The sequence below is a fragment of the Xiphias gladius genome, chromosome 17 (assembly GCF_016859285.1).
Source record: "Xiphias gladius isolate SHS-SW01 ecotype Sanya breed wild chromosome 17, ASM1685928v1, whole genome shotgun sequence".
Taxonomy (NCBI): Eukaryota; Metazoa; Chordata; class Actinopteri; order Istiophoriformes; family Xiphiidae; genus Xiphias; species Xiphias gladius.
This window is the reverse complement of record NC_053416.1, coordinates 16,679,174-16,703,529: the sequence shown is the minus strand read 5'-3', so window position 1 is coordinate 16,703,529 and position 24,356 is coordinate 16,679,174. Positions and strand designations below refer to the sequence as shown.

Sequence of the window (24,356 nt, the reverse complement as noted above, 5' to 3'; positions counted from 1 at the left end):
CCATAATGGAGCAGGGCTTTTATCCGTCCTACTGTGCTCCCTGCCATTGGGGCACGGTAATGTTGACGGATTTCTGATCCAACCCAAGACAGCGCACTGTTCTCCCAATAGCAGCTTTAAGTGAAAAGGCGTGCCTGCGTTCACCCCCCCCCCCCACACCCCCACCCCCCACCACCACCACCCCTCAAAGTACTCGATGTATAGTTAAAAAATGGGAGGGCACACTTGAACCGAGCTGCTCTATGAAGGTAGGCTGCAGCGTGTGTTTATTGATGAGATGAAAAGAAGATGGAAGTGAGAAATGAAACAAAGTAAAGGAACATATTAAAAAAAAAAAACTATACGCGCTTCGTCGGGGTAAAACAAGAGGAGCCGTGGAAACGCTGTCGCCACTTTTTGAACGTGCTTCGAAGTGCAGGTAAGAAATCCAGAAAAGTAGGAAAAGGGATGGGTCTTTGCACTATCTATAACGCTATTATTAAAAGGGAGAAATCAGAGGAATTTCCCGTGCGCTGTGAGAGATTAAAACGTGCTCGCTGACTTAAAGGTGAAATGCACGAAATAGCACTGACTTCCATGTAGTTGTTGCTAGCTTTGCCGAGCAAATATTCGGCTCTACATAATCGGAAACTTCATTCTTTAGAGGATATCGGACACTCAAATAAATGTGACGCCAGTGTGCGAAATGGAATGAAGCGAGCCCCTCATGTCAGGGGGGCTCACTTTTGGCAGCCGGGGGGTTTTGTTGTCCATTTATATTCGACTACAAAAACGCGCTGCCCTGGCATGACGCAAGTTTCCCATCTGCCATTATTCTCAACATGCCCCCTTTTACCTTCAGCCCTTTACTTTCGGATTTGTCCGTGAGCCGGGCAGGGGGACACTTGAGAACGGTCCTCCGGTCCAAGTGTGTTCACGGGTCTGTGTCTCTCAATCAGCGAGAGGCTCGGCGATCCTCGCAGGCTGCCTCGCTCACATTTTACACACTAGGAGCCCGGAACAACTGTGGCAGCCGACGTGCGCATTTGGCTTTTGGGTCAGTTATTTGAATCTGAGCAAACGCGTTTCCTTATCGCAGTTAACCACCGTAACCTACTCCCACCATCTATTTCGATACATTTCGCTTTGTTGAACTTGCCGGGGAGATTGTCCCGGTGTCTGAAATAGCAGCGGCTCACACAGCACTTCTACTCAGACAGATGTCTAGCCTACATTTTTTTTTTTTTTTTTTTTTTTTTTTTTTTTAATGAATTAATATCAATACGACATGGCATTTGCGAGATGGGGCTACATTAAGACGTGTTCAGCAGCCGGAGGACGGCTGGCTAATGTTGTGTCTGAAGGTAAAACAATACCTCCTGCAGGTTCAGTTTCGGGGATAAATCAGAACTAGCTAGATTCAGTGGCACTCTGGTCTGGATTTTGGTGCCATGTTTCTCCAAAAATGAATGATCACTTCAACTGTCGCAAATCCGCTTTTTTTTTTTTTTGTTCATAGCGTACAGTAAGTGGAAATGTTTATGACGCGAGGATGTTTTGGCAAAGGGTGGCCTAGATATGGGGCCATGTTCTGGTGTAATTAAAGTTGCATTAGACGCTTCCTGCGTGCCTTTTGAGACATTTTGTTGCAAAATATTCATGGGCAACTCGTGATTCCTTTGCCATTGCTTATTGGATCGCGATATACCCTAGAGGTACTTCATCTACTGAATAAAGTTCAAATATGAGTGTATGCTCGTTGCCGAAAACGAAAAATAAAAATAAATGGAGCCGTTACTCTCCAAAATTGACTTGAAAGGGCCATGGGGGGTTTAGTCGGAGCAACATGTAAATCTTATTATTTAAGGCTCCATCTATCCGTGCGCGTGTACGTGTGTGTGTGTGCGTGTGTGCGTGACTGGGAAAAGGACAGAGAGAGCGTGCGTGAGTGCGTGTGGCAAACAGATGTTGTCCCAAAGCGCTTGGCATTGTCAGATAAAGAGAGTAATGCAGTATCTATTAAAAGCGCCACGGATAGTTTCTACAATAGCTACAACACGTTCTGTGTCTGATTAACAGGCACAGTCTCGCCTATAACCCAGAAGTTGTGCGCAGGTATAAGGCTTTGCGTCAACACATTAGTCATGCAAGAGGTCGGTTCTGGTGTGGTCACTGAAGTTGTTTCCGTGAGAAGGCGCAAGTAGCCCCGAACGGGAAAGCCGGACCCGGGTTTGACACGGGGGAGGCTGCATGAGAGCGCAGCGCTGCGTCCAGCTCCTTCCAGCGCAGACACGGTTTGAGGATATGCACCTGTGTGTGTGTGTGTGTCTGTGTGTGCGCGCGTGTGCGTAGGATTTTTTTCCACATAATTGTGTGTTCATTCCTTTTCACTTTTGTTGTGATCACTTCATTAAGAATATGTTTCCCCAACGTACACGGGCTGCAATGCTATAGGCTTGGTTATGTAATTGATGGCTGCACTGGAACATTTGTTTTCTGAATGGACACACTTGGAGAGCCCAGAGCTGAGCGTGCAGAAATACAACATTTCACTTTGATGTAAGATTTCAACTGGACATAAATATAAATCTGTCCTGTGAATTGCAGCATATGGATTGACAGGCTGCATGTGGGTGAGTAAAGTAAAAAAACATATTGTCACAAAAGTCTATACTGGATTGAATCCCCTTCATCTGAAAAGAAACTCCACACAAACTTAACACCTGTATTTTTAGACATTTGTTTTATTGTTTGATGAATTGGAGGGTACTTGTCTTGTGTGTGAGTGAGCTCTCACCACAGCTTGATGTCAAAAACTCTCTTTTCATCAGCACAGAGATGTACAGTAGCTGCTGAAAGAGCAACAGCCATTATGAGCCTTGGGAGTGTTTGTAGGCAGAGTATCAGGTGCCCAGTGTAATCTCAGTAAAGTCAATAATGAGTATTTGTATGTATATATTCCACATGTTCATTAATATTCAGACTGTTTGAGCCATTGCCATTTGCCCGCTTTCTGTGTCACAGCTAAAACCCACCCATGACTAATGAATATTTAAGAGCATGTCTGCAGACCAAGGAAACTCATTATTATATGAAGGAGACCCAGCAGATAAACTGTAGACCCACTCAGATGAAGGCAAGGGGAGAGAAGTATTTAGTTAATCCACACCCAACAATCAATCCCAATTTTCTTTTGGCTTCACCATCTTTCACTCGTCCTCTGTAGTTTGTCATCCTTTCTTCGCATCCAGCAATTTATTATCGACCAAAAAACTGACATGAAGTGTCCATAGCATTCAATTTTTAAATGTTTTTTGAGCTGATTTAGTCAATCTTTCGCACATTTCTCCCACCTGATTATTTGGGTTTACTCAAGTCAAAATGTGTGAGGATACCATTCCGCACAAATGTAATGATTGCCTCTTTGGATGAGACATTAAAAAAAAAAAAAACAATAATCTTGTACTGTACATGCACACAGATGGCAGGTCAGTATTCCAAACAATTTTTAAGCACAGTAAAAGCACTGCTGCCCAAATACACAAGATAGAGACCGCTCTCTGAAGCCTCCGCAATGCCACATTTCTGGTTGTTATTCCCACACCATCCAGCCATCTTCACCAGGCTGTTACTAGGAAATCCTGGTAACAGCCTGGTAAAGATGGCGTGGTTATAAATGCATGTTCATGATGTTGTTTCATTACAACTCTTTTGTAAAGATTTTTAGGCTTTGGTGGTTTATTGGAAAGTATTGTGGAAAGTACGGGAGAGAGCGTGTAATAATTCGCCTCAGTCTACTGAATCATGCAGGGCTGTTTATTTTAGTAATAGTATGTATTTTTTTAAAATAAAATTTAATTTTATTGTAATATATAATTTAAAGTTGGAAAGTGTAAATTTGGTTGCAAATTTAAGCATGCACTGGCAAAATAATAATAAAATTAATATAAATTCTTGCTGCAGCACCGGTGAACCTTTACAGATGAAGTAAAATTAATATTGATATTTATAATTCCTCATAGAATATTTTACCCTAGTATGACAAAAGACTTTTAAAAATATGCACTTGAGTCCATCCTGGCACTTTGTCTACCCCAGTTGAACATATTTGGCAGCCATTTTGGGAATGCAGTAGAGATCCATCGATATAATGAGCCACTTTGTGGATTGCATCCAGAATGTCACAGTGCTTGTTAACTGCTTGGCCTTTTTGTCTCAGACAGTGTTTATCCTTCCGCCTTTTTTGTTCCTATATATAATACTTGTTAGAAGACTATTCCCTCGTGGTGCAAAACTAATCTTTGATGCAATTGCCAACTGAGAGTTTTTTCAGGTGCACATCTTAAAGTTAATGTTAAGTCTTACATTTAGCTAGAGAATAGCCTTTAAGCCTTTAATAGACTTTAAAATTAAAGATTTGGTTTTGTTTAGGAAGAACGCATAAAGTTTCTCACCTGATGTTTATCGCAAAGACTGCTGTATTACAGCAATTGCAGTTTTAATACTGCATTTGAGTCCCCAGTTACCATGGCAACCTTAAAAAAGACTCAGATACCTCTAAATCTTCAGAGAAGTCTCAAATAATTTTATATTTAACATGTTATACTTCATATATATTGATCATAGTAAAATATCATCAAATTGGTGACTACTGGTGGATTGCTAGCATACACAGATTTTTTTTAAAACTAGAAATTGTTGGCAGGCTAGCTGCCTCCTGGCTAACTGGCATGGATCCTTCTACCCACAAAGCACCTTTTTCACACATAACATGCTTCCCTTCACATTATATTATTTTTTTTTTTATTCTCGAGAATACTGAAAACACAATTACAAAACCTATGGAGAATCTGTACAGGCTGCTTTTGTAAATAAGAAGAGAATTTCCCCTTTAGCCATATTATGCAGCACAAACGCTGTTACGATGAGTTATGGTGATTTCGTTCCAGCAAAAGGGCGAGGATCGAAAATAATATGCTTTGTTAAAGGGAAGAAAAAATGTATCTTGTTTATTTATAAGGTAACAATTTTATCTGGATAAAAAAAATATATTTTTTTTTCCAACCAGTCAGTAATATATTACGCAGTCATCATGCTTAAAGAAGACTTTCATGACAGCTGTAGACTTGCTCAATTTGTCAATTCATGGAGCAGGATTTTTAAAAAAATACTTCCCCTTTTAGTAAATTGGCAGTTAGAATCTAAAAGACTGGTCGTGAAGCTGACTTTCACTGAAAACCCAATGCCTTTCAGAGCTTGCAGGATGTAGAAAACTGACAAACAAAAAACTTTAAGGCATGTTTTTCAGTTTTCAAAGGACTTTTGTTTTGGAATCTCCCCTCCCTGCAAGTATCACAGGAATGTGTAATGAAAGTACACATTGATCCCGAATAAGTATTTGCGAATGTGCCATGCTGTTGTCAGGAAGCTTTTGTTTGGTTATAAAACTTAATAAAGTCTTATGAAGCATAGTTCATATCCTTATTTCCCGAAATAGCTTGATGGCAAATACAGCGGATTGACTGATTAATATTTCCAAAATAGATATATAGATATAGAAGGAAAAACCCACATCAAACAGTTAAACACACACTTGCCCCAGGAGTAGCATGTTATGCCCTATTTTAATATTTACACATAAATTTGGTAACAGAATCAATTGACTCTTGTACAGTATCATTATTATAAAATTTTAAATAGCTTTATTTTTCTCAAGACGTGTTTTGTCATTCAAAGTAAAATCTATTGTTTTCACTGGTAAGTTGTTTTTTTTTTAATATCTATTTAAATCTGTTGTTGTTTGATAAATATACCGTACATACAGTACAGACACAGTCCAGTTGTGGGTGTGACCATGTGTTTCCATTACCTTTGCTAAAATTGCTAACAGACTCTTGATTCATACTTCTTTATATTTGCTGGGCTGGTTCCAAATATCCGGTAACAACTTGACCAGAAGTCGTTTTACAACAAGTGCAAAAGTTTTTAGATTTTGGCAAGTAAAAGTCTTAATTAAAACTGCAACTAATTACAATAACGTATGTTTGAATCTTAGGTAAACGCTCTCTTTTTTTGCATGACAGAAACAAGCATTTAAAGCTAATTTGTATTCTCTCTCTTTAAACACACACGCAGGCCCAGGCATTCAACTGATGTGAAAAATGTATCCTGGATTCTAATAGCGAAGTTGTATGTTTGCCAAGGTGCATGTGTGTCCTCAGTTCACCCTGCTACCCATATGGTTTTCTACAAGTCATGGTGAGATCACTGCTTAGTTGAAGGGGGAAAGTACTGTATCTAAAGAGAGTTTAAGAAAATAAAGAAGTAAAAGAGTAACTTTTAAAATGTTTTTGCAGAGAATAAGTGCTGTGAACTCTCTGCTCTTATCTTGGCTTCAGGAAGACTTCTTAAGCCTCATGCCAGTAAACAGCACTCACAGCAGCCAAAATGTTAAGATCATGCACAGTCTCATTCAAGGTACATCGGTGTGCACTGTGAAATGGGTACACAATAGTATTTGTGTTGCGGTTTTTATCACAAAATGAAGATTGTTGTAACCTTAAAGTATTTCCACAGAATCTAAAACTGTATTTGTTCTTCTTTTTTATTGAGTAAGTCATTAGTTTTTGAAATACAACTGCAGGAATTTAAGAAAAAAAATGTCTTTTGAAAGAAATTCTTTTACAAAGAATTTTCTTTTCGAGTTTTTCTTTTTTCTTTTTTATGATGAAAATTGAAGGAATATCTGCTCTGATACTGTCTACATTGTTATTTGCCCTGAAATTGACCCTAATATGGACAGATTTCAAAATAGATTCCTTCAAGAAGCTGGAAACCATTATAAATTTGGCTAAGCGATTATTGCCTTAACAACTATGAAATGAATGTTTTACCTTCTTAGACTGTTAATGTTGGTTTACGACTGCTGGCACACTTGACAAAGGAAAACCATGCGTAACCTGTTCAACAACAAACAAATGGCGAAACAAATTTCCAATTTTATCAAAGTTCCTGGGCTTGTTTCACAATAGGTGTGACATTTATGATTGACAAAGAAAAAAAAAAGTGATCTTTCTGTTAGCCCCAGCTCTCGTTTATAATCGCTGCATTACATTTTAAACACAGATGCAGTCCATGTGTCAGGCTCCATGAGATGTCTCGTGGTTAGTACACTGATCTAATAGCTGTCAGTTGTGGCATCGGTGGCATAGTGTTTTTCACTTTATTGAGAATAAAAGACCATGTGGTAGCTGTCATGTAAATTAACAATAAGCTTATTTTTCTTTGATTGCTTCCGTGAATAAGTGAACTGATATGAATATATTTCTTGGTCTTTGAGAGCAGTAGGCTCTGCTGCTGGCTGGTGTTCCAGCATTCATTAATTAATTAATTAATTCATTCATTCATTCATTAATATCTTCAGGCTCAGTCCAGCGTATCCCAACATACCTTTAGAGGAAGGCAGGGCAACACCTGAGCAGGTCACTAGGCTAACACAACCAAAAACAGAGAAACACACTTTCAGGAGCTAGTCATTGAAGGTATACTATTACATTTACTTAACATAAAACCCCGCTTAGGCATAAAGATGAGTGAAAAATCCAAATCAAAATAAAGTGTAAACCTTCCTGCACCTCTTGGTCTAACCATGACACTAGAAATGACTTAGAAGCAACACATTTATGATAGGACCTGCTGAAAATACTCACGGCCATGTGGCATGATTTATATAGTAATATTACCCGAAACAGCTGATGAGCTTAGATTACACTCCAGGGCTTATGAGCTATAGATTGTCACCATCAGAGATAATAATTCTGCTACATTCAAACAGACTGCACTGACCAACAATTCGTGTGCATTAGCTAGGCCAAAAGGCCACATGATTGTCATAAAAGGAGCAGATGGGTGGCCATGTTATCGCTCCGCTTTAGGCTGTGAGGTGACTCTGTAGTGACTCTGCTTTTTGCCTAAACCACACCAACATTTATCATCGTAATAAGAAGTGTAGTGATGGTGAAAAGTCAAATAGCTTGTATTGCTGGTAGTGACACATTGCATTGCAAAAAACGTTAGCCAGGCAAGGTAATGGAAACACATTACAAACCACCTGGGCTTTGCTTTTATTACACACACCTTTGTACTGCTAGACTAGTTTTCCTCAGTAGAAACAGTAAAATAGCAAACGTAAAAGTACTTAACATAAATTGTACCGATTGTCCAGTGGAAAAACATTCATCTCACCATCGCATAAATGCGTTTTAATCAATTTGTGCTGTGTAAAATATCATTGACTTGCAGGAGAGATACCAATGTTTTTTTTGTGCACAGTGGAAAACAACAAACCCAAAGGGTAATGAAAAGACCAGAAATTAATCCCTCCACAAAAATCATACATAGAGAACTTTAAACAGCCGACCTACCAATAAGTAGAAATTCACTACAAAAAAGAACTAGCAGTAGCTTCAATGACAAATACACAGCCTGAGAAGCATCACCTAAAAAGCACAATTCATGCCTTGCACCAGATAAAGGTATAATAGATGATTAGTGATAATATTTGGCTATGTTTACACAACTTATAATATGCTATAGAACTAGTATAACAACAACAACGCACACACTCAGCATAGTTTTTCCCTGCAGGAATTCCTGAGCTTGGTGGGAAATAAAAAGAGGTTGTGCACGCAAGAAAACATGCCTGCAAAACTAATTTACAACAGAACTTTACACAACGAAGCACAAAGCACAGCCTGAAATTAAAAAAAAAAAAAAAAGGCGTTTATCACAGAATGTCATTTGGAAAATATTGGTTAAAATTTTGACACACCATTTTACAGTTTCTGATACAAGTATTACACATGCACAAAATGAAAGCTCTGATTATTATTATAGTATTGATAAATGTTGTTTGGCTCATATGAAGCTCATAAGCATGTGTTATGTGTTATAATTTGTAGTTTACATAAATTATTGTAACTTTATCTGTGTTCACTTCTTTTCATCAGTTTTTAGGGCTGGAACGGATCAAGTAGAAAATGTACAGTTTTCTCCAAAGATGGATTCACTAACAGTGTGTGTGTTATAGTATTCTTTGGCTATAGTTAGTAGTTTTGCAAAATGACTATGTTATAAATGCCCTATGTTAGCTGATACTTTCTATAGATTACTGACCCTATTGTGCTGATTGAAACACTGTTTTCATTGGACTTATCTGCACGTTCAGTGTGCAACCCTATATATTGCTGTCACCTTAAATTTCTAGATGACATCTCCTCTTCTTTTTGAGTTTGTCTTAACCAGAATGTCGTTGACACAATACTAAAATGGGGGAAATCTTTAATTTCTTGTGAAATTCTGTAGTTGGCTTGCTTAATAAGTACGTCTTGCAACACAGTATTGTATGGATAAGGTTTCCTACTGTTAGTTTGCACCCCCTCCCTATTGGATTAACAGAAAACCTTACCTCTGTGCTAATTTCAGACTGTTTGAGTTTAGTACTGTGGTATGTTTAAGTCATTATATCTAACTAATGTTGCTCAGACCCGTGGACCAGAGTTGCCAGCACTTGGTAAAAGTGTGTATAGGGCACTCATGTGGTCGACTGTGTTTCAGTGTGTCAGCATTACACTTTTAGATGGATCGTATGTCAATGTGCTGATGATACATATATAATCTATATTTACTACAGAACATATTGCCAAACTATAAATACACTAAAAAGTGCTAACATCTATAAGGTTGAAAATAAGCACAGAATATTTTTATTAAGTCATCTGGATTTAATATCTTGTTCACATAATGAGCAAAGTCTGTGTCTGAAGACACACAATATGTTGAAGATATCATTACTTTACCTGAATAATGACTCAGTTTTATCTCAGCCTAATGGAATGTGTATTGTTGTAGCCGTAGCTACTGGCTGAAGAAATACTGTATATTGCATCATAAAACCTTTTTGCAAAGTCCATTTTCACCATTTCCTTTGCCTCTATATTGTTAACATGTAGCCTGTTAGCAAATTTTGCAGCATGTCATTTTTGTAGACTGGCAAACCCTTTTAAAAGGCAAGCATTGAGCCTGCCAGGTTCTGGGAGAGAGGCTAGATTGCTGACACTTGAAGCACAGACCAGCTAACAAAAAAGTGCAGGGTTGTCCTGAACTGCCTAAAGCACCCTTGTGCATTTGTGAAAGTTCAGCTCTGTGCTGGACCACCTCGACACTGGCTCATGCACCCTCGTGCAGCTGCTGGTGAAACACATGGTACAATACTTCTGAGGCTGCTCACAATCGCATTCACAAATGCTGAAATGAAGAACACCGATCAATTACTGTATGTAATGTAGTGGCTATATACATATATGGATATAAATATATATGTATATATATGTGTGTGTGTGTATATATGTGTGTGTACACATATATATGTAAAGAGAGGAAGAGAGAGAGAGTGAATATCATGTCCTCGTGTGTAGTTCACTTTTTTAAGACACTTTGCTGCTGACCACGTGTGTGTGTGTGTGTGTGTATATGAGAGCACCTTTACTATAACCCTCTTAGTGCTGTATATGAAAGTCAGCCATGTACAAGACTTGTATGAGCACCTTTTTTTCTCTTTCCCAAACTCCCTGTAAATACTTTATGTGTGAGAATGTGTCTTCATTCTATCTGGTCTCTCTAGTGACAAACATTGTATACACTTACCCTAACATACTGTATCTAGATGCTTTGCTGTTCTCTACAGTGTAAGAACTGCATGCCTGCTAGCTGAGGTCCCATACTATCTTCTCATAATTCAGAACAAAGCATCTTTGTTCTGTTTTATCTCTCAAGAACCGGAAGTCAGGAGACACTTGGTTTTCTTTCAGAGATATAAAGGTGCTACAGCCCCTCTATACTACACAGTCCACTTGTTGAGATCCTTTTTACGTATATACCATCCAGGCACAGGGACAAACAAACACAGACATACAAAGTGTATGTTAGGTATTTCTTGACAAATAGAAACAAGAAAGCGCTCTTTATAATGACACACTAGGGACAGACAGGGAAGTCCTATACGAGCATCTGTGTAGGTTCATGAAGATCTCTTAATGGCCTGTCAGGTCTTTTTTGGAGAGGCAGAATGTCCTCAACATGTGTAGTAGCTGTAGAGAGGCAGTTGCTGTGGACACTTGTGCCTAAATGATAACTCTTGAGTTTAGCATTATCTGCTTCGGGGGTTAGAGGTGTTTTGGAGACTATCATATGAGTAGTCAGATGGTTCTTTTTGGTCAAATGCTCATTAACAAAAGCACAGCTATTTGCCAAATCTGAGATATTCTTGAAAGCATCCTTTCCATCATAAAAGTGAGATACTGTCTTTATAATTTTAATGGTCATAAGCCAACAGTGGCTGTCTGTTTTTTCCCTGTATGCTCTTTTAGGAAACTTGGGAAAATACAGCATGCAGCATTTACTGATAGCACTAATTCATGAATGTTTGTGTGGACTTAACCTGAAAAAAGAATATGAGAAGTCGGTTAAAATGCCATCTGTAAATGAGCAATGGCTCTGCTATGGATAACGGGTGGTGGTGGGTGTGTTTCTGACAGAAAATCTTGAAAAACTTGAACAAGCTGTCCTGTCAAAAATACTTCAACTGTCCTGTACTTAAGTACTGGTATTGTAAGGTATGTTTTTATTTGTTTGCTTTAGGAACTTGTTTGAAAACTGCACATCCTGTCACGTTTGAATGGCTTTCTGTGGCACTGAATGTCTTAACACATTAATCTGCTGTGCTATTTGAGAAATTTAAGTGGCAGTGGAACTAAACCTGAACAATTACATTAAAATTAGAGGACGGAAGAGTTAACAGTTCCAGTTAAGGCATGATGCACAGAAATGCATGAACATAATACAGTTATTCAAGCAATCTCAGTTGAGCAGTGGCCATAACATTGCATTGGTATCTGTGTATTACTTCACGATGCTTTGGCCAAGTAAGAGAGCATTCGCAACAGGAAAACAATAGAGTTGTTGTGAATTAATTGAATTCTGAAATGCTATTTGATAGTGGTTGAATATTTTAAAACTGTTCCCGGTGGTGAGCTTGAAATCGAAACTGTAGTTGTGAAAGAAGAATCACTGGTCCTATGTCTGTGCTGTAGGTGATGAGTCAGTTCAAAGCTCAGGAAGACATTTCATCTGGTAATTGTTTGGATAACACTTGGCTCAAATGTAATTCAAACATCCTACAAGTATCATCAGACATTAAGACACATTTCAGAAATATTTCATTGGTGATGTGATGTTGCACCATACAATTTCAGTCAAGGGAGAAAATGAAGTCAAAGGGAAAAAAAGTGTGAAAATCTTGGCATAACTTGTCAACAGCCTACATGTGCTTGTTGATGATTTTCAGTGACAGCTATAAAGGCAAATCAATTAAATCTTGAGACCGAGAGGTGTTTTCTGCTGCTTCTCCTGAGGTGTGTCTGATTTGGGTGCATTATTTACCTTACCACTTAATCGCTTCACAACATTATGGACTAACACTTGACTGTAATAAGAGACACAGCACTCTAAATAACTCAGACTCAATCAGGCAACTCAGCCATTGTTGGCCGGAGATGAATATTCAGCTACCTAAAAGAATGTTTTTTAATTGTGCAGATCAAAGGGAACCAAGACACAATCGCATTAGCGGATGTTTAATTAATTTATTTATGTTTTTCAGAAAAGTTTGATTGATTACAGTGAGTTGTAGCTGTATATTGTTTTGTCAGAGGAGTGAAATGAACGTCGTGTGTCCCTATCGAACACACCTTCAATTATCACTCTCAAAACACTTAATCTCTTGATTATTACTTAAAATTTCCCAGTGTGATCGCTACACATTTACATTGTGTACTCAATTACATTAGATCACATATCCAAACCACACTATTAAAGCATGATTTCTGGTAGTTTATATGCTAATGCACTTGGGCTAAATGGATGATTGAAATTAATAATTACAATGTTGGACAGTGATCATTTAGCAGCAGAGGTTTCAAACAAACTCAAACACATATTACTATTAATTAGATGTAACACAAAACACTCTTGATAAGTGCAAATCTGCACCAGATTCATCAAAATGCGGTATGCACATGCATGGACATGAGCTTTTCACAATTCCCCGTGGCCCTTTTGTCTCCAGATTTAAATGTACCAAGGGCCTTGAATATATGCTTGTACTGTGTGCTGTAAGCATTATTTGCATATTCAAGATGTATATTATTCACATGGCTGATACTGCTCCTTTCAGAAGCATGTCTCTTATGTCTGTTCTCAACCCCATCCCCCATCCCCCCCCCCCAGTTAATACTAATGTCTAATGCGATGCAGTGCATTTCATGAGCTGGTCACCTTATACAGGCAACTGATTAACCTGGAGTCTGGCTGGTGAAGTTGCAAATCTAGTCTCTCTGTCTTAATATTTTTTGTGCCCCCCCCACACACACACACACCCCTTCCCACTCCCACACCCTCCACCCCTCCTCAGTCTTTGTTGTGGCGGCAGCAGCAGAGCATGCATTGCATTGGCGGTCTGAAGCATTGTGTCTGATTTCCAGCAGACAAACTGACCTCTGGGGATTTATTGACAGCAAACTCCACAGAGGCAGACACAGAGCTGGGAGCATGGAGGCAGCCTGAGAGGGGCGGAGGGTTTTGGGGAAGGTTCATAGGGAGGGAGGAAGAGGAGGGGGCACAGACGAAGAGACAGACAGATGGAAGGAAAGACGGCGAGAGAGGTTCAACGTGATGAAACAGGAAACAGGTAGAGACACACTGAGAAACAGATCAATATGAGGGGGGAAAATACACGCCCCGAATTTGGTGTAATTTAAAAATTTGTTTTTTCGCTGGAGCATTAGGAAGTGAAAGAAAATGGCTGCCTCCTACAAGGATCTAATTAATTTTGAAGGATCATCAGCCCCTTTAGTCCAAGGCAGGGTACAGGAGGGAGGGAGGGAGACAGACCCCTGGGCTGATTAGAATTCACTGCAGGTAGGCGCTGGCTGCTGCTCACCCACTGTGTCACGGCTAAAATGGAATCACTGTTGTGAGTGGCAGTCTGGGCAACTGAAGCCTGCTTCCCTTGGCCCGCTCCTTTGTTACCAGCATTCACCTCACTTTACCCCTTAGGCAGGTGGATTTACATGTCTGGATGGGCAAGGGGAAGCCAGAGAGGGAACATATATGTTTGCATTGTTATGAGTAGCCTTGAAAAAGGCCAATGGCATCAGAATACAGTTACATCTCAAATTAACCACTGCAAGCAAAGAAAGAGGGTCAAATATTTGTCACTATAATGTATTCAAACGTTTTGGCACACATGTATGTGTAGTACAATACTTTTGGTGGTTTTCACTTTGACTAAGTCAATTGTGAAATATTGGAGTGACAGTGGCTAGGTTAAGGCAAGGGTTACACCTACAGGAGGTTTATGGTTTGGGTTAGATCTAGTTTTTAAGTTAGGTATTAGAACAAGGCTCATTTTTGGGACTCGGGCTTATTTTGAGGTCTTTAGTAATAGTGGGAAGGGTTTATTTTTGGCGATTGTAGATTACTGTTAGAGTTAAGTTTTATATAAAATGGTTAAAGTTAAATTTTAGATTTTGGGGTTAAGGATTTCAGTGTAAAATACATTATCTGTCCTGAACAAGATGCAAGAACAAAAAAGTGTGTGCATGTGTGTGTGTGTTTGTGAGTGTGTGGGTGAGTGTGTGGGTGTGTGTGTGTGTGTGTGTGTGTGTGTGTGTGTGTTTGTGTGTGTGTATGTGTGTCTGTGTGTGCGTTTTAGTGCCAAAGAATGATCCGTCTCAGTGCCGAGTGACCCCCCCCCCCCATGCTGCTAAAGACGCTATTACTTGTCTAAATGTAATCATTATACTTATTTGGTAGTTGACAAGAACATTTTAAGCAAACAAAGCACATGTCTCACTGTCCGCAGTACTTCTCAAACTGAGGCCTGCAGACACAATGTAGTCTGTGAACACAGCTATTTGAGTTTATTAGTGTTGCCTCTCAACTCTGGTTGTCTCCAGGTTATTCTGCTTTTCTGTACTAAACTATAGATATAATCATAATCTTATCAGGCTATTGTGTAGGCTCATTTATGGCTTAATTTTGTGTCTGTTACCTTGGCACAACAGATGATCCTTTCTCTAGCAGAGTCTGTGGAAAAAATGTAGAGGTAACTTGTTTAAAATCACATAATTTTCATCTGTAGATTTTTACCTCAGTTTTGTTCTTTGTGCATGTTCTTTGAAAGTACTTGAGATGTGTGAAAGAATAATGTGTGTCAACAATACCGTGCAGGTCTGGTCAAATTCTTGCCCCGTTCTGTTCATTCAGAAACGCACTGTAGTTACTGGCATTTCACAGAGCACGTCTTGTTGTTCATGACAGCTACTAAACATGTTTTTCTCTATTTCCAACAGTCTCATTTGTAATTATGATCCAAACTCCTGTTAATGATAAGTATTCACATCCCAACATGCAGACTAATTTCCATATACTTTTAAAGCTTTATCGGTTGAAATATTTGAAGGCACTATGATCAGTGTGGGACTAATATGTGAGAAATTGTTTTAAAGGGCATTTTGCATGGGTTCAGTTCATTTTTTTCAGTCTGCCTGACCTTAAATGATACCATGACTGTGTGACTTTAATGTGGTCAATTTTACATAATTTTGTTTCCAAGTTTTGAGGTCAAACTTTTATATACTGCTTTGTGTGTACAGTATAAGAGCAATTGTGTAAGGCTTTTTTAGCTTCAAGAAACCAGCTCATCACATGCTTAATGTTGTTGAATGCCTTTCTTGTGTTTTTAAATGAATGCCTTGTGTGTTTAATATTTCTTTTTCTATTTTTTCAACTACGCGTGTCCGCTCTACAGTGTGTCTGTTTCGGACATTGTCTTGTTTCATTTGTGGATTTGAAAATGAAAACGAACACATATGCATCCACACAAATACACATACACGCACATTTTCACACATTTTGTCCTGAGTGTCTCTGCGACCTTTTCTAAAACATTTAATCTGCGTAAATTTCTCAGGAATTGGGTTCGTTTTTCTTTCGAAGGGTGTGGTTTTGTTGCCCAGCAGCTCAGATAACTGCTGAGAAAAGAAGTGGCTCCAACACAATGTTATTTTCAACCTTGATTCGTAATTGGTGCTCATGTGCACACAGGAACGTCCACTCGTCTTGCTTTGAAAACTCTTCACACATCTGTTGCAGCGCGTCGGTGGCAGATATTCGTGTTACTGTGGCTCCTGGTTCATTAAGGGAGTGGCAATATCGACAAGGCAGTATGTGGCATTAAGATTTGTCTTTGTCTTTTCTCTCCCCCTCCAAACACTGTGGTAGAAAAACACATGATTTGGACAGAGAGGACTGACAGCCTTGCCTAGCACCCGGCCTCTGATCAGCCATCTCCACCAGCAAACTGAAGCTTGACCCGCACTTCATCACCAGCCACACAAGCTTCTTCATAACAAAACGTCATCTGACTGTGAGTACTGGACCGTTTCCGTTTTTATTTTTTTCCCTTTACGTTTCAGTTAGAAATAACTTAGCTTGAAATAAGCATTAATACTTTGTGCTAACACTATCAGTCTTTTTCTGCAGGACATTTTACCTAAATTGTATTTCATTTGGATTAACAAATATGTTACTGTCAAATATGGTTTTATTATTAGTACCACTGTTAAATTTATTTCTATTCAATTTATAACTTCATTGTAAATTATAAAGCATTTTTCCACCTAATCAATTTTTTTTCTATATATACAGTAATTAAGAATGTGCTGATTCTGACAATTCGTCACCAATGTATTTTCAAAAATACATTCATTATTCATTGACAGACATAGTGTTAATTAATTAACTATCTATCTATCTATCTATCTATCTATATATCTATATCTTTATATATATAGATATATTTATATCTATATATACATACATATATGTATATATAAAACTGTGACAAGACAGTGACAAGAATGAAATATATATATGTATGTGTATATATATATTGTGTGTGTGTGTGTGTGTGTGTGTGTGTGTGTGTGTGTGTGTGTGTGTGTGTGTGTGTGTGTGTGTGTGTGTGCTTGAGTGTGTGTACAGCTTCCAAGATAAAAATGAGGACAGTTTCCTTGGTTTAAAGAAAAGTGCTGTGTTCAATAATAACTCAAATAAGGTCAAAGGCTTTACTTAAAATATTCTCAAGCATGTTTGTATGCAAAAGAAATTAATTTTACAGCAATTACGAAAACCCACAATTTGCATAATTCCTATACTAACTGCTTATCTCATTTAGATTTAGATTTTCATTTCTTTTGACATCTAACTGGGAAGAAAAGCATCTTAAGTTATCTTGCACACTGATCAGCCAGGTCACATCTAGTGTATTCCTCGGATAGTTAGGAAGCGCCATCACAGTGAACACATGGCTAACAAAAGAGGCCTGTTGTCCATTAAGCCCAGTGCACCACCTAATGGTGGTTGGAGGAATTTCAGAAATACACACTATGAGAGAAACTTGTAGTAATTAAATGGGAACCATCTTAATTGTCTTTCACCATGGCAATATGGAATTTTTAAACCACGAATGAAGAGACAAATTTAGCTCAGATGTTGAAATTATTTGATCCTCGTTTTAGTATTTTGAGACTTAGAATTACCACATCTGTATTATCATATTAGGAATCCCCCAGTGAAGACTCATATGTTCTGTTCACAATAAGCATCCATAGTACTAATCGTATATTTGAATTAATTGTACTAATGGTAATTGTGTTTTCTATGATATAGCATGTAAAAATGGTTCAGAAAAACGGCATTTTCCTTGCATGCAACAAAGCTTCTCTTTTATGATATATTTGCTTACAACCATTCTATTACAAAGTGTATATTTAATTATTGAATTACACAGGTTTATCACTCCTCATACGTCAATAATACTGAAAACTTCTAATGGAAATATATGGTTTTAAAATGTGAAAAAAAATCTTCATTTTGGGCATACTTGTGTGTTGAAGCCAGTTCAATAATGTAGCGATTATGTGTGTCGGGTTTTTAAGTCAAGTGTGTTACTCCCTGCTTGCAGGTGACATCAGTTGCAAGGGGATGACCGAGCGCATTCATAACATCAATCTCCACAACTTCAGCAATTCTGTACTTGAGACCCTCAATGAGCAGCGCAACCGTGGGCACTTCTGTGACGTGACTGTTCGGATCCATGGAAGTATGCTGCGAGCTCACCGATGCGTGCTGGCTGCTGGAAGCCCCTTCTTTCAGGACAAGCTGCTCTTGGGCTACAGCGACATTGAGATCCCTTCTGTGGTCTCAGTGCAATCCATCCAAAAGCTGATTGACTTTATGTACAGTGGGATTCTGCGGGTATCTCAATCAGAGGCCCTGCAAATCCTTACTGCTGCCAGCATCCTACAGATCAAGACCGTCATTGATGAGTGTACCCGCATCGTGTCCCAGAATGTGGGCCTGGCTGGGCCGGGGGGGTTCCCTGTTATACCAGGAGACTCTGGTCAGGAAACACCCCGTGGCACTCCAGAGTCCGGCACCTCTGGGCCCAGCAGTGACGCAGAGTCAGGCTATATGCAAGCAACATCACAGCAAAGCATAGATCGTGCATACACATCACTGTACACCTACCCTGGCCTCTCTCTGCAGAACGGCACCCGCGAACGCCCCCTTTATATTAACCCTCTTGCGACAAATTATGATTCGACTCTCAGCACTCAGAAGGACCAGCAGTCTCAAGATCCGCCCTGGATAAATCGCATTCAGGAGAGATCTCAGCAGGTCGATCGCTTCATCTCCACAGCAGAGTCCACTCACTGCCGCAAACAACCCCGACCGGTACGCATACAAACAGGAGGGATGCACATAAAGCAGGAGGCCGAAGATGAGTACAGCTGCTACGATAATTTGGGGGACTGCCATGATGATACTGACCATACTGAGGGTGTAGAGAGTGAATCCAAGGTTGAAAGTTTTGACTCAGGGGTGAGCTCCTCCATCAGTACTGAGCCAGATGCTATGGAGCAGCAGCCGTACCTGATGGGCTATAGCCGAGAGGGGAGCGGGGAAGGGCAGCACGGTGAAGGAGCTCCAGTGCAGATAGAGGTCAATGACTCGTCCCCAGAGCAAGTGCAAGAGACAGAGGACGGGGACACATCCCACATTACTAGTGACAGTAGCATGATGCAGCCCCTGCCAAACTCAGTCATGTCCCAGTCCCTGCCAAGTGCCCAGCACTACATGCGCCAGGCAGAATCACACACCAGCAATCTGAGGATGCCGCTCACCGTGACCAGCAATTCCCAAGTGATGGGCACTGCTGGAAGCACCTTCCTGCCCACACTCTTTCCTACACAGCCGGCTAGAGACAACAAGCCTTTCCTTTACCTTCCTGGCCAGCAGCAACCGCAGTTTGTGGCAGTGCCGCCCCCTGCAATGCCATCATTCCCGAACCCCATGTCAGTACCACAAACGCCAGCTCAGCAGCAACAGGCTGCAGGGGGAATTGGTCAGGGGGAAAAGAAGCCCTATGAATGCACTCTCTGCAGTAAAACCTTTACTGCAAAACAGAACTACGTCAAACACATGTTTGTCCATACTGGTAAGTCCAAATGTCTTATATGTTGTAAAGAATGTTTTTTTTTGTTTTTTTTTAAAGCAAGCTTAGTTAAATGATTGCATTATCCATTGTTAATATAGGTACTAGCTGTACTTCTAGTAACAGAAGTACTATAGAAATATTTTTGGTTAGAGGTTAACAGGCTCTAATATCAAATGAATTATTTTAATCATGATTATATAATTCTAATGGTATGAATTTTAACTTTAAAAAGGTCTGATGTGAATACTCATATAACATGTTTAAGAGGTAATGTTTCTTAATCATGATACAAAAACAATATTCGAAAAAAGGAGTATTCACTTTCATAAATGCTAGTATTGCAATGACAGGTTTGAGGTTATGGTTTGTTAACACTGAGAAAGTGACAAAACTAAGTACACACATTGAGGTCCAAGTCCCAGTCTTATGTCGAAGTCTGTTTGCCTTTGAATAGTGTTTGCCATAGCCCTGCCCTCTGTGGTTAAAGGAATCGATAGGGAAACAAAGTTTAACAGAAACTCAAGAAACTTAACAAAAAAGTTAAGGTTTAGATAACGGAGAACTAATTTTGCTATCTCTTTGTTAAATTTCTTTGGCAGTAAATTTCCAAAGTTACAGTTAACTTCGATTAGTGCCCGTCTTTATTCTTTCCCTCCAGTGCAAATTAGTGTTATTAATGAAAATTAGTACATAGAACATATATTGTATAGTGGGCTAGCTCTGTTTTTGTACTGGAAAATCTGCATTCTTTAGGTCACAACTGACTAGTATCTATCATTTGACTTACGATGCGAGTAGATTGCGTGTGCAGCACATCATTAAGCTGTGCACTGTTTCATCCTGCACTGACAGCCTTATCAATCATAAACTGATGATGACAGAAATTATCATCACAGAAAGAAAGAATTACATATCATATAATTAGATGATCTCATTAAAATTGCCTACTCAAATAGCCATTATTATTCATTAGAATCTATTGCTTGGCCAGAACCACCTCTTACATTAAAGCTATTTAAAACCAAATTTCCTGTTTTACTCACACAATTGTGTGGAGTAGAGTGATGGCATATTGAGAAGTAAAGTCATCGATCGATCAATCCCATGGACTATATCTGAGCGTCCCATGGCAGTCAGTGATTGATTACCTTTACTGAATCTTGCAAAAAATATATAAATTAAAAAGGATATCAGTATGATTTAACATAATATTGTGGTACTATCCCGACGCGATTACCATACATCTAATATATCTACAACATACATTATTTTTATTTGAGTTAAAAAAAAAAAAGGTAAATGTAAAATTAACAAGGCACCTAGTTGCAAGATGAGGGTGGGAAAAAATCTCCAACCTCAACAGTCATTATAAATGAATGAAAATGCCTAAAAATATGGATTTGTACATTATAGAGCTGCAACGATCAATTAGTCGATTATTCAATCAACAGAAAATTAATCGGCAGCTATTTTGATAATTGAGTCATCATTTTAGTCATTTTCTAAGCAAAAATGCCAAACAATTTCTGCGTCCAGCTCCTCAAATGTGGGAATTTGATGCTTTGCTTTGTCAAACATGATAGTAAACTGAATATCTTTGGGTTTTGGACTGTTGACCTGACAAAGGGATATTTTCTGATGTTTTATAGACGAAGTGAATCATCAAGTAATCAAGAAAATAATCAGCAGATTAATCGATAATGAAAATAATCATTAGTTGCAGCCCTATTAATTACAATACACACCCAAAAAAGCTAAAAGACGAAGGACACACTTGTACTATTGCACGACACACAGGTGCAGCGGAGGTAATGTGTCATTGGCAGTAATCAGTCAGAGACAGGGCAGACAGCTTTATAACCGTGCGAGTCACTGTATTGCAAATATGCTGCCCTGAAGAAGAGAGACAGTAAATATACCTGTTACATATGAGCTAGTTCCATGCTGCTGATCTGTAACTGATCCTGACCTTTGACCTCTGACCCAGGTCAAGCAAAAACAAACAAACAAAAAAAAAACATAGCTGAAGTGAAAGTATAAATTATTGGCTTCATTAAATCGAAGCAGGTAGCTACACATTAATTCACTCAGTGTAGCAGCAAACAGTAGATACACAGGACTTCATTAACTTGCAAGATACAACTTGCCCATTTTGCAGTGTTATCAGTCTCTTCCTCTACTTGTTAGTTTTACATAATTATTAATATGTTAATATTTTACGGCCCATAATGTCAGTAGAGACAATTATGTAAAATGAGTTTACATCTTTAAGTTCCGACAAACATACCAAATAGATGCATACATTATTTGGTTCCTGATCACATGGGAATAAACAATATTGTGTGTTTTTCAGATTTTTCCATGTAGCTCCAACTATCTGTGTCTGTTAAGTCATTATAGTAATTTAGAACTTTCACAAAATGTCTCTGTGTTACAGTTTTGTAATGTCTACATGTTGCCATAACTGTATAAGAGCTACTTTCAAAGAAAGCCTTTCCAACACTGCTGTAGCATACAACACCTGGTGGCACCAGTATAATAACAAAGTTAATTCAGGTTTAAATAATTCTAGCCTGAGGTATGTTCCTCAACTGAAAAGTAACACTGCTGGCTTCAGGCATCTAATGTTTCCGCACAAGTAGACATCAGTTGAACCTGCCACATTGTTTGTGTAGTGCTAAAAGTCCAGTGGCCTTATTCCAGGAATGTTTAACATCAAAATTTGCCTTGATTTGATTCTCTGCCGCTGATGCGCACATATCTTTTGTCATGAATAAAAGAGAGACACGTGCCTTCTTAAGGTTGATTTACACACAGCAGCATGCTGACTGGTTTGGATTCAACACAGTGATTTTTGTTTTCCCATGGATGATGCAAATATGACACATTTTTCTGAAACTCGGGCATTGCTTGACCATTCAGTAATAGTGCTTGTAGAAGCCTGTTGGATTTACATGTGCAACATGTGCACGTATGGCAACAGAGTTACATTACAAGATTTCTATGGTTCAAATGTTCAGAAGTGATTTTCCAAAAATAGCAAATAAATGTTAAGAGCTTCTGTGGGCCACAGAGACCTTTTTCTTCCATATTTTTAAAACTAATCTTCAAAATTTGTCTGTTCTTTTTTTCCCCTGAATGCTTTTGTTTTGCATGTATATCCAGGTGAGAAGCCTCATCAGTGCAGCATCTGCTGGCGCTCGTTCTCCCTGAAGGATTACTTAATCAAACACATGGTGACACACACAGGGGTGCGGGCGTACCAGTGCAGCATCTGCAACAAGCGTTTCACCCAGAAGAGCTCTCTCAATGTCCACATGCGGCTGCACCGTGGAGAGAAGTCCTATGAGTGCTACATCTGCAAGAAGAAGTTCTCACACAAGACCCTGCTGGAGAGGCACATGGCCCTGCACAGCACAGGCAGCGCCATCACAGGGCTGTCGGGGAGCACAGGTACCCCGGGCCCGGTCTCCATTCCCATGCCTATGGCTGTCCCTGAGCCTGGAGCTGGAGTGGTGGCCCTCGCCATGCCAGTGAGTGGAGGTGCTGGAATAGGGGCTGGGGTTGGAACAGGAGTGGGTGTAGCTGCAGAAGCGAGCTGCCAAGAAGGGACCACCTACGTGTGCTCCGTCTGCCCTGCCAAGTTCGACCAAATGGAGCACTTCAATGACCACATGCGAATGCATGTCTCCGATGGATAAGTACAAATAGATAAACTTCTTTCAAAAAGAATGACAAATAAAATGGCACTAGATTTTCCTTTTCTTATTTTGAGGTATGAAGAGTAATGAGTATAGACACTGGCACATTAAGTTTCCCAAAAAAAAAAAAAAGATTTTTTTTCTGTTATTCTAAAAGAAAAAAAAGATGGTGGCCTTAAGGCTTAGTAGTTTGATATTGATCTACTGGATGGATCCTAACTACAGGCCTCTAAATGTATGCTTTCCTAAAATACTGATTTATGTGTTGAACACTACCGAAAGGCCTACGAAAGAAACACATACACACAAACACACCCTTAGTGTAGATATGTCCGAATGAATATACATGTGCATTTATGTTTGAGTGTTTGTGTATTTGCATGTGTCTGTCTGTCCATGTGTGTGTGTGTGTGTGTGTGTGTGTGTGTGTGTGCGTTTGTGTGTGTGTGTGTGTGTCTGTGTGTGTGTGTGTGTGTGTGTGTGTGTGTGTACATTGCCATGAAACATAAGTCATGGCAGTTGTGAACCCATACTGACCAGTTTGGAAACTATAGATGTCCAAGCTTACTGTGGTATAATTTACGACAACAATAACAAAAAATGATCTGGGGTTGGGCTACATATTCCCTCTAAGAATACTGATGGTCACAAGATTGCCTTCTTATGTAAAATAAAAAAGGAGAGTAGTTAATTTGACACTGGGTTTTATTTATTCCTATGGTATTAAGGGATTATAATGCAGCTGTTGTCAAGGTACCAATTTCAATCATTTTACTGAAATGTAACTTACTGTCGATGGTGACAGGGACAAATATTTCTCATGTTTTGTAATTGTTGTCCATGCATTTTGATGGTTTACTAAATTAAGGTGTGTTGATGAGACAGTATTTGAGCAAAAATATGTTTCTTTTTTTCTGAAGTTTGGAGTTTAACTCATTTGCATACACTGCCACTAATATCTTAAAAGACTGTTAAGGCTAGTAGACCTCTTCCAT

General features: G+C 39.1%; 1 protein-coding gene across 1 annotated transcript; it reads left to right on the top strand.

The window, feature by feature from the left end:
* Positions 1-209: 209 nt before the first annotated feature.
* On the top strand, positions 210-23,802 carry zbtb20 (zinc finger and BTB domain containing 20). The gene is made up of 4 exons (XM_040149708.1): positions 210-418; positions 16,381-16,525; positions 18,125-19,660; positions 22,826-23,802. The coding sequence occupies exons 3-4, from the start codon at positions 18,145-18,147 to the stop codon at positions 23,359-23,361; spliced, it is 2,052 nt and encodes a 683-aa protein (XP_040005642.1). The 5' UTR covers positions 210-418; positions 16,381-16,525; positions 18,125-18,144; the 3' UTR covers positions 23,362-23,802.
* Positions 23,803-24,356: the final 554 nt, after the last annotated feature.